The sequence below is a fragment of the Leucoraja erinacea genome, chromosome 6, assembly GCF_028641065.1.
Source record: "Leucoraja erinacea ecotype New England chromosome 6, Leri_hhj_1, whole genome shotgun sequence".
Lineage (NCBI taxonomy): Eukaryota > Metazoa > Chordata > Chondrichthyes > Rajiformes > Rajidae > Leucoraja > Leucoraja erinaceus.
This window is the reverse complement of record NC_073382.1, coordinates 40,385,348-40,396,970: the sequence shown is the minus strand read 5'-3', so window position 1 is coordinate 40,396,970 and position 11,623 is coordinate 40,385,348. Positions and strand designations below refer to the sequence as shown.

At 43.3% G+C, this 11,623-nt stretch overlaps 1 protein-coding gene across 1 annotated transcript; it reads left to right on the top strand.

The window, feature by feature from the left end:
* The first annotated feature begins 3,636 nt into the window (after positions 1–3,636).
* Positions 3,637–5,406, top strand: LOC129698413 (SCAN domain-containing protein 3-like). The gene has a single exon (XM_055637560.1). The coding sequence runs from the start codon at positions 3,637–3,639 to the stop codon at positions 5,404–5,406; it is 1,770 nt and encodes a 589-aa protein (XP_055493535.1).
* Positions 5,407–11,623: the final 6,217 nt, after the last annotated feature.

Sequence of the window (11,623 nt, the reverse complement as noted above, 5' to 3'; positions counted from 1 at the left end):
TGTTAAAGTCCGCAGGCTCCCAAGGTTGGAGCTCCGTGGTCGAACCCTGGCAAAGGGATCACCTGCTCCACGATGTTATGTCCTGCAGGCTTCCCCGGTTGGAGCTCCCACATCAAAGTTCAGCAAGAGGCCATCAACTCCTCGATGTTAGGCCGCAGTGCGGACAGAGATACGATACAGAAAAAAAGTTGCATCTCTGTCGAGGTGAAGAGATTTTAAAAGTTTCCCCACACCCCTTACATAAAACAAGCTAAAGAACTCTAAAACATACATTTAACACATACTACTAAAACAGCAAAGAAGGAGGGGGACAGACAGACTTGGCGAGGCAACCATTGATGGTGCCACCCGGTGGTTTATTGAAAGGAAGCAGATTGGTGCTGGTTCCATTGCTGTTTGTCATCTATGAACGATCTGAATGGGAATACAAGGGCATGATTAGTAAGTTTGCAGATAACACTAAGGTAAGTGGTATTGTAATCAGTGACGATTGTTGTCAACTGTTATAGTGGGATCTAGCTGGGCAAGTGGGCTGAGGAATGCAGTTTAATTCAGGTGTGTGAAATGTTGCATTTTGGGAAATCAAAGTACGCCAGGGCATTCACTGAACGGTAGTGCCCTGGGGAGTGTTGTAGAGCAGAGGGATCAATGAGTAGATATACATAGTTCCCTGAAACTGGAGTCACGGGTAGACGGGTAATGTTGAAGAGTAGTGTGTTCAGTTTTGGTTACCGTGCAATAGAAAGATGCTATTAAGCTGGAAAGAGTGCTCCGAATATAGACAATGCGAGCAGGAGTAAGCCCTTCGGCCCTTCGAGCCAGCACCGCCATTCAATGTGATCATGGCTGATCATCCCCAATCAGTACCCCGTTCCTGCCTTCTCCCCATATCCCCTGACTCCGTTATTTTTAAACGCCCCATCTAGCTCTCTCTTGAAAGTATCCAGAGAACTGCCTCCACTGCCCTCTGAGGCAGAGAATTCCACAGACTTGCCACTCTCTGTGAGAAAAAGAGTTTCTTCGTCTCCGTTCTAAATGGCTTGCTCCGTATTCTTAAACTGTGGCCCCTGGTTCTGGACTCCCCCAACATCGGGAACATGATTTCCTGCCTCTAGCGTGTCCAAACCCTTAACAATCTTATATGTTTCAATGAGATATCCTCTCATCCTTCTAAAATCCAGAGTGTACAAGCCCAGCTGCTCCATTCTCTCAGCATATGACAGTCCCGCCATCCCGAGAATTAACCATGTAAACCTACGCTGCACTCCCTCAATAGCAAGAATTCCTCAAATCAGGGGACCAAAACTGCACACAATACTCCATGTGTGGTCTCACTAGGGCTCTGTACCACTGCAGAAGGACCTCTTTGCTCCTATATTCGATTCCTCTTGTCAACATGCCATTCACTTTCTTCACTGCCTGCTGTACCTGCATGCTTACTTTCATAGACTGATGTACAAGGACCCCCAGATCCCGTTGTACTTCCCCTTTTCCCAAATTGACGCCGTTTAGATAGTAATCTGCCTTCCTGTCTTTGTTACCAAAGTGGATAACCTCACATTTATCCACATTAAACTTCATCTGCCATGCATCTGCCCACTCCCCCAACCTGTCCAAGTCACCCTGCATTCTCATAGCATCCTCACAGTTCACACTGCCACCCAACTTTGTGTCATCTGCAAATTTGCTAATGTTGCTTTGAATCCCTTCATCCAAATCATTGATGTATATTGTAAATAGCTGTGTTCCCAGCATCGAGCTTTGCGGTACCCCACTAGTCACTGCCTACCATTCTGAAAGGGACCAGTTAATCCCTACTCTTTGTTTCCGGTCTGCCAACCACTTCTCTATCCATGTCAGCACTCTACCCCCAATACCATGTGCCCTAATTTTGCCCACTAACCACCTATGTGGGACCTTATCAAGTGTTTTCTGAAAGTTCAGGTACACTACATCCACTGATTTTCCCCTGTCCATTTTCCTGGTTACAACTTCAAAAAATTCCAGATTAGTCAAGCTTGATTTCCCCTTCGTAAATCCATGCTGACTCGGACCGATTCTGTTACTGCTATCCAGATGTTTGGCTATCTCATCTTTTATAATTGACTCGAGCATCTTCCCCACCACCGATGTCAGGCTAACTGGTCTATAATTCCCTGTTTTCTCTCTCCCGCCTTTCTTAAAAAGTGGGATAACATTAGCTACACTCCAATCCACAGGAACTGATCTGGAGTCTATTGAAAATTATCACCAATGCATCCACGATTTCTAGAGCCACTTCCTTAAGTAACCTGGGATGCAGACCATCAGGCCCTGGAGATTTATCAGCCTTCAGTCCCATCAGTCTATCAAACACCATTTCCTGCCTAATGTGGATTTCCTTCAGTTCCTCGGTCACCCCAGATCCTCTGGCCACTACTATATCAGGATGATTGTTTGTGTCCTCCTTAGTGAAGACAGATCCAAAGTACCTGTTCAACTCATCTGCCATTTCCTTGTTCTCCATAATAAATCCACTTTTTTTTCGGTCTTAAAGGGTCCAACTTTCGTCTACTAATTTTTTTCCTCTTTTTACTGTCTATTTACAATGTTGGCAGAATTTGAGGGCCTGAGCTATAGCAAGGGATTGGGAAGGCTATGACTTTATTCCTTGGAGCACAGGAGGCTGACATGCACATGGATGGGAAACATTTAGATGAATTTGGGCCATACATGGGTAAATGGGATATCTTGGTTGGCATGGTGAGAGGGGGGGGGGGGGGGGGCAAGGAAGAGGGAGGGGGAAGGAAGGGGAAGGTGGAAAGGGGGGGGGGGGTGGAGAGAGAGAGGGGCAGAGAGAAGAAGTGGGGAGGGAGGGGGGGGGGAGAGAGAGAGAGGGGGGGGGAGGGGGGGGGGGGGGGGGGGGGGAGGAGGGGCAAGAGAGAGGGGGGAGAGAGGGGGGGAGGAGAGTGGGGGGCGGGGGGGGAGGGAGGGAGAGGGGTACTGAGACTGGCCTGGTTTTGATTCTTCAGCCTGAGGAAGCAGCCACTCAGCATCTGCCCTGTCAACAGTCTCAGGATTTTAAACATTGCATGAGATCGCCGTTAATTTAAATTTAATCTTACTCAAATTCTCCTCAAAGGGAAAGCTCTTTGTGCAAGAAAGTATGCTAGTGAATTTATGCTCAAGCCTGCAAGGATAGTGCACAATTAAGAGACAACTCTGCTCACTGTCCTCTATGGTGGGTTCCCAACGTGGGGCGTACGCCCCACAGGGGGGCAATTTGATTTTTATGGGGGGCAATTGAGCGCGACTGAGGAGGTCTGGGTCCAAATTTTCGATTTTTATTTTTTGGGATTTTCCATCAGGTAAACATATGTAGTTTATGTTTCAGATGTTATTTTGTGTAAATAATTTTTTTGGGGTAAAAAAGGTCTTTATTGTGTAGTTATTACATAATCACCGCGCCATCGCTCTTCATGCACGTCGCACGAAGCGCGCGAGGTCATGGGAGAACCTTATTTATTGAATTGGATTTAGAAATGCGATTCAAAGAGCTTTTGCTAAGTTACCCTTATAATATCTATTTCCTCCGTTTTCTCTCAAGGGAAAGCAATCCATTTTCTGAGAATTATTTCTTTGTCTGCTCGTGCTAAAATGAGTAGTGCAAGCAAGAAGAAAGTTTGTCAGTATTCAGAGGAATATTTAAAACTTGGTTTCATACCCGCTGTCCATGATGAACGGTCACCTTTCTGCCTCTTATGCCAACAATGCTTGACCAACGAATCAATGAAACCAGGTCGTCTTGAGGCACATTTGAAGGCGAAACATAGTGCGTATGTAAATTCAGATTTGAATTACTTCAAATCTTTAAAGGATAAGTTTGAAAAAAGATCAACAATAAAGTCTCTGTTCACTGCACAAACTGTTACTGTCAGTCGTACTCTTGAGGCTAGTTATGAAATTTCTTTACTCATTGCTAAATCTGGAAAAAATCATACTATAGGGGAGGATTTAATTAAACCATCAATATCAGCATTTCTTAAAACAGTTCTGGAAAAAGATGACAAAGACGTTAAAGCCATGCCACTCAGTAACAACACTGTTAGGAGAAGAATAGATGAAATGAGTGAAGATATTGAAACACAACTTGTTGAAAAGCTGAAATCAAGAAAATTCTCAGTACAAATGGATGAATCAACTGTGAGAGACAGTGAGGCCTTATTGCTAACCTATGTAAGATATATTGATAAAGGTGAATTTGCTGAAGAAATGTTATTCTGCAAATCGTTAGAGACCACCACTACCGCCACTGATATATATAATAAACTAAAACACTACTTAGATGTCAATAATATACCAATGGAAAACATAACATCTTGTGCAGCTGATGGTGCTCCTGTTATGATGGGCAAGAAAAATGGCTGCTTAAAATTGATGAAAGATGAGAATCCGGAAATGCTTCTTGTGCACTGTGTTATTCATAGAGAGAACTTAGTGTCGAAAAATATTTCTCCTGTACTTAATGAGGTACTGAAATCAGTTATAAAATCTATCAATGCTATCAAAGCTAATGCCAAATGTGGGCGTCTTTTCAAGCAATTTTGTGAAGATAACAATGCAGACCATGTGAGACTTTTACTTCACACTGAGGTACGGTGGCTTTCGAAGGGGAATTGTTTGAAAAGATTCATGGAACTATTTGATGAGCTTAGTGACTTTTTAAGTGACAAGCCTGAAATGAAGCACCTGCTAACCGTTGATGGAAAAGCGTTTGTGAGTTATTTAGCAGATATTTTTGAAAAACTGAATGTGTTGAATAAACAACTTCAAGGAACAAATAAAACTCTTGTTGATGCAAAGGCGAAGATATTTGGCTTTATTTCATTTATCGAGTTATGCCAAAAACATATTTCTGACAAAAATTTTGACCAGTTTCATTGGCTAAAGAAATGTGAGCCGACTGATGCTGCTGTACTTGTCATTGTGGATCATCTGAAAATATTGGCCTCTGATTTGAAAGAAAGATTTTCTGATTTAAAACAGATTGATTTTCCAACATGGGTGATGCAGCCAGTGCTAGTGGATCTATCTGATGTTTCAATGCAGTACCAAGAAGAACTCTCGGAAATACAAAATGATGAGTCAGTTAAAACTTTATTCAACATAAAAGGAGCGATGGCATGGCTTTGTGATGAGACAGAAACTAAATACCCAAATTCAACCAGCTTTGCAAGAAAACTGTTGTTACCGTTCCCATCTTCATATTTAGCTGAATGTGGCTTTAGTGCTGTAAATGATTTGCTACTGAAGAAAAGAAATCGAATGGATATCACTAAACGAGGAGATTTGAGACTGAAGCTGACTAAATTAGTGCCTAATATAAAATCTCTTTGCAGCAGGCATGAAGCACAAGGGTCTCACTAACTTTATTCTAATTATCTTGAGGTGAGCTCAAATGGTATTTTGCATTTGATAGGTACCTTTACTTTATTGTACAGTAATTAAAATGATCAAAGTATTACAGAAAAAGCTTCCATTCAAATTAGTTTGTGTTGTATAACATTTCAGTTCTCTATTAAGGGGGGGCATCAGGACTTTAGAGGTGATTAGGTGGGGCATGGCCAAAAAAAGGTTGGGAACCACTGCTCTAGCCCTTATGACAATGCGCTGCACATTGAACTGTGTAATAATGGGTCTATCTCCACATGAGATACTATTGGGACTTCCCATGCACTTATCGGCCACTCCTCCCCTCTCTGTCAAACAGTGAAAGCATGTTGCACTAAATCAAACTTTTAAAAGTTTCCATCCATCAGCATGTAATTGAAGTTCAGAAGGTCAGGACGACAAACTCATGAAATCCAACATAGAAAAATTGCCTCGAGCACTGGTGGGAAGGCCCAAATCATGTGTTGCTGACCGTGCATATTGCTGTGAAGGTCCAAGGAAAGGCAACATGAGTCCATGCATCGAATGCTAAGAGGAAGGACAAAGAAGGTAACTGCCAGAGGAAAAGCACAACCCTGGGGAGGAAGCAATGAGTGTAGATTTAATCACACAGTTTACTGTATCGCCCCTAACCCTCAATGGAACGTACTAGGTGTGCGACATTAAGGCATAGTCACAGAGGTTGAATGCTTCTGGATAATTGGAGACCCTTCTGGGGACCTGGGAGGCTAGCTCGCGAGAACATCAATAAAGCCTCAGCAATGGAAAAGTTGGTTGATGAGATGGGCCAGGAATTACAGGATGCCAGGCAGGTAAATAAGGGCATTATGGCTGAGATGGTGGCGATTTGCATAGTGGCACTTTAAGAACCAGTTAGCATTATACTTCCTGTTGGCCAAAGAAGGTGGTATTTATGCCATTATTGGTCTGGAATGCTGTGTGTACATTCCCGATTCATTCGAAAACATCAGTGACATGGATACACGTATTCAAATGGAGGCTGACAAGGATCAGAAAGATTAGGTAGGAACTGCACAGTAGCCCTTCTTTACAATGGGGAGCCTTTAGTTGGCCTAATTGGGGTTGGATCGCTCTATTGCACAGTGGATATTGGGGGCTTTATTTCTGCTGGTTGTAGTATTCGTTTTAATCTCATGCTTAAAATCACTCTGTGGAGTAATAGATGAAGGAACAGGCACTTCGTGATCCAACAACCAACCACCTCTGACATAATCACTACAGAATTGTAGAAACTCTGAGCTATCAAACTTTGGCAATAATTTATGTTGTTCTTTCAAGGACAGAAGGGGGGAATTGTGGAGCCTGCAGCATTGCAAGGGTTAAGATAGTGTGCAACTAGCTGCAACTGCACAGAATAACAAACTTGGGAGCTTCTCTTTTCTAAAATTAAGGTATAGTTGGCCCCCTTCAATCAGATTAAATGCAATAGTATGTAGTTTCTATTGGTTACAAATACTCATCACAATGTATCAGGATTGGTAATTTCTATATGCAGTCTTCATGATGCTACCAAAGGGCAGCAGGTAGATGTGGAAAAGGAAGAAATGAGGTGTAGATCAATGGTGTCTCCAGGACAGTGGTCCCCCATCATTCTTGGCAGCCCTATGCCAGGTACCCCATCTCGCTCCTGATGGCCCTCCTCGCTCTCCGAAGGCCCTGCTCGCTCTGACGCCCCTCCCTTATTTATTACAAATATATGCATGCTTTTCTTATTCCATGATGCGCTGCAATGTACTTTATATATCCCGTTAAACATACTTAGAATTGCCAACATCAAGCTGAAAAATACTTAAATCAGACTGATCAGAAACAAACTTATTTAATTCCCCATTTCCAATGTATATGCCATATACGATTTCAAGTGAATTCAATTCAAAATAGAATTTGCAGGTTTATTTAGCATTTAGTTTAGGTTAGATATACAGCATGTAAATAGGCCTTTCAGCCCATCGAGTTCGCACCGACCAACAATCCCCAGCATCTCAGTATCCACAGTTCTACCCAACCATGGGCTCAGAATAACTACTGTTCTATTCACAAATAGGTATATCATGTATGGTAATTAATATTTTATAATTCATATGACTTATATGACCAGTGAATCAAATTAGCCCTTATCACTGATTGAATACAGCACTGTGACAACCCCTCCCGCCCACATACACACCTCTCCCCCATAGCGCACTGCACCCCACCCCAGCCACATCCCTCCTCCCCCACACCACCCCACCCCCCCCCCCCCCCCCCCCCCCTATACTTCTCTGTCCACACACACCCCTCTTCTCTCTCCCCCCCCCTCCCCCCCCCCCGCCACACACACCCACTTCCCTCCCCCTCCCGGACATGAAGAGGAGGGGAGTGAGTGCTCGGGGAAATGAGCCGCGCCTGCGCAGTTAGGGGCTATGGGTGAGTGGTGGAATATTGCGTTGGGGGAACGGGTGAATGGTGGAATATTGCGTTGGGCATTGGGTGAGTGGTGGAATATTGCGTTGGGGAATGGGTTGCGTTGGGGGACCAGGCCTCCGGTGTGACGGACCCAACGGTTCCCACTTTGTCTAGTTACCTTCTAAAACCATGCTATTCATTTATATCTAGATGTCTTTCAAAAGTTACAATTGTATCCATTTCTATAGCTTCCTCTGACAGCTCACTCCAGATTTGAATTACCATCTGAGTTTTTAAAAATTGCCCCTGAGGTCTTCTTTCCCTGCTCAGCTTAAGCCTATGCCTTGTAGTTTTAGAATCCTCTACCTTGGAAAAAAAGACCGAGCATTAACTTTATTGTTGCTGCTTGTCCCTTTTAGGAAGATGTGCACGTGTACATCTAGGACTCTGTTCCGCAACACTCTCCACTTTGTAAGTCCTGCCCGGGGTGGCGTCAGCAATGGCTGCCTCGCCAATAGTCTGTCAACCCTTCCTTCTTTGTGTTTTAATAGAATGTGTTAAATGTATGTTTTTAGTGTTCTTTAGCTTGTTTTATGTGGGAAGGGTTGGGGGAAACTTTTTCTAAAACTTACCTCGAAGGAGATGCAATTTGTTTCCGCATGGTATCTCCGTCCACATTGCGGCCTAACATAGAGGAGTTGGCTGCCTTTGCTGGAGACCGATTTTTGAGAGCTCTACCGCGGGTGCCTACGGAACTTTAACTTCACGGAGCCCACGACCCCTTTGCCAGGGCTTGAGCTCAGCTCCAACCGTGGGTGCTTGCGGACTTAACATCACGGAGCACGTGGTCTCTGGTCAGAGACTGACATCCTCGCGGTCTACTATGCCACCAATTTTTGTGTCATCTACATGGGGGTCATTGTCTTCAAATTGGAACTAGACCTTTGAGTCTTCATCTTGCGTAGGGCATGCACAGCCTAAAGTTGTAGGTCAACTTGTTCCATTTGATCTAATTGTTTGTGCACGTCGGGTTGATTGCTTTAGTCAAAACAGGGTGGACCATGTGAAGGTTGCAATCTCCCACCCCAGACCTTTGAGTGATGTTAAGAAACACTTCCTGAAGCAAAAGGTCGTAGAAATGTAAAGTTTCACGAAATATTATGCCCTTTTACATTCTTACCTTGAAGTGTACTTGGTGTAGAGAGAGTGTAGTGAGGATTGTGGAATTGTTTCAGGGACTGCGTGCTCTATTTTAGAAGAACATGATGTAACCTTATTAAAATAAAGTAAATCTCTGATGCCGATTTCTCATGTTAAATGCAATTGATACAATGTCAGAGATAGATGGATTTATAGTTATCTGAAATATTAATGGATATAGCATAAATGAAGATACATAGAATTGGTTTATTGATAGGCCAATAGATGTGAAAAAGGAAGAACGAGATTGAGGAGCCAATTTACCAATTCCTATTACAAGCTTCCTTTGTTTCTTTCTGTGCCCATGTCAGACATATTGTAAATGAACATTAGATGGCACTCTTTGCTAAGTAAGTGCAGTGGACTTTTCACGGAACAAATGGTAGTTTTAGTTTAGTTTAGAGATACAGTTTGGAAATAGGCCCTTTGACCCACCGAGTCCGTGCCGACCAGCGATCAGCCGTACACCAGATCTAAGTTATCCCAGCTTTGCATCGTACACACTTGGGACAATTTACAGACGCCAATTAACCTATTATTCTGCACTTTGGAGTGTGGGAAGAAACCGGAGCATCCAGAGAAAACCCACATGGTCACAGGGAGAACGTACAAACTCCATACACACAGCACCTGTAGTCAGGATTCAACCCGGATCTCTGGTGCTATGAGGCAACAACTCTATCACCGCACTATTGTGCTGTGAGCTATTTTAGTGCTCTACACCTAGACTGAAAAATGCCTTTTGTAGCACAATGGTTGATTTTTAAAAAGGACTTTTTTAATAAACAAATGACAAAATCAATTTTTAGTTCAACACATTCTGCTCTGTAAAGTGAAAAACTTGAAGTGAGAAATTGCATGTGTATCAGACCTGCAAGCTTGAGATAACTAGTTATTTGGTAATGTCAATCCTGACACACTACTGGATTGACTGCCGAATTACATGATCTAGCTGACCATGTATTAATCATATATGGAGAACAGTTATCTAGCTGCAGGAATGATTTCCACATCGGTAGTACTAACAGGGATTCTCAGTTACCTTAGGTTTGCTGCTAAATGCTAATGCTGCAGGTCTGAAAGGAAACAGAAACTGCTGGAAACACACAAGTCATAAGGTCATATGTAATAGGATCACAATTAGGTCATTTGGCACATCAAGTGTACCCTGCCATTCAATCAAGGCTGATCTATCTCTCCCTCCTAACCCCATTCTCCTGGCTTCTCCCCATAACCTCTGAAACCCATACCAATCAATCAATCAGAGTTATTCATCACGTACACAATACAATGCAGTGAACAGAACTTGCCAGCAGCGGTACAATTAAAAAAAATCACACAATAAAAATGCAACACAAAAAAACATCCACCACAGCATTCTTCACTATGGTGGAAGGCACAAAATACAGTCAGTCCTCCTTCATTTTTCCCCCGTGGTCGGGGCCGTAATCTCCGCAGTTGTCGCTGCGGGTGGCCAGATGCACAGGCCCTCTTGTCTATCAATAATCTATCTTTCTGTGCCTTAAATATATCCACTGACTGGCTTCCACAGCTTTCTGTGGCAAAGAATTCCATGGTTTCATCACGATCAGGTGAAGGGAATTTTTCTCATCTCCTTCCTGAAGGAATGTCAGGGCCTAGTCCTAGACTCTCTCAATAGGGAAAACATCCTCTCCACATAACATTCTATTCAAGCCTTTCGCAATTTGGTACGTTTCAATGAGGTCCCCCCTCATTCTTCTAAATTCCAGCGAGTACAGGCCAAGTGCCATCAAACGTTCATCATAAATTAACCCACTCATTCTTGGGATAATTCTTGTAAACCTCCTCTGTACCCTCTCCAGGGCCAGCACATCCTTCCTCAGATATGGTGCCCAAAATTGCTTTCAATACTCCAAATGCAGCCTGACCAGCGCCTCAGGGATTATATAGCCTCAGCATTACATCCCTGTTTTTGTATTCGAGCCCTCTTGAAAATAAATGCTGGCATTGTGTTTGCCTTGCAGACTAACATTTTGGGAATCCTGCACCAGCACTCCCAAGTCTCTTTGCACCTCCAATTTCTGGATTTTTCCACATTTCGAAAGGTCCACGCCTTTATTCCTATTGCCAAAATGCATAACTTTGCAACATTATATTCGATCTGCCACTTCTCTGGCCACTCTCCCAACCTGTCCAGGTCCTTCTGCAGAGTCCCTGCTTCCTCTGCAATACCTGACCGATTTTCGTATCATCCGCAAACCTGGTCACAAAGCCTTCATCCCCTCATCCAAATCATTAAATGAACGTGAAGCCTATTGGCCCCAGCACCGACCTCTATGGAACTCAGCAGGCCAGGCAGCATCTGTGGAATGGTAATTTGTTGAAAATAGTTCTGACGAAGCGTCTTGGACCTGGAATGTTAGCTATTTCAATTTTTGCTGATGCTGCATGACCTGCTGGTGGTTTAAAAAAATGTTTTTGTTTTTATTGCTGATGATTGAGTTAAAGTTCAATTTGTATGAGGACATTATATGCATGCAGTGGAGTGTGGAGGCAAAATTGTTTTTTGGTATGGAATGTGCTATGGCTGGGATGTGTTTGATAC

Coding starts and splice junctions, on each gene's coding strand:
- LOC129698413 (XM_055637560.1), top strand. CDS start 3,637: ATGAGTAGTGCAAGCAAGAAGAAAGTTTGTCAGTATTCAGAGGAATAT.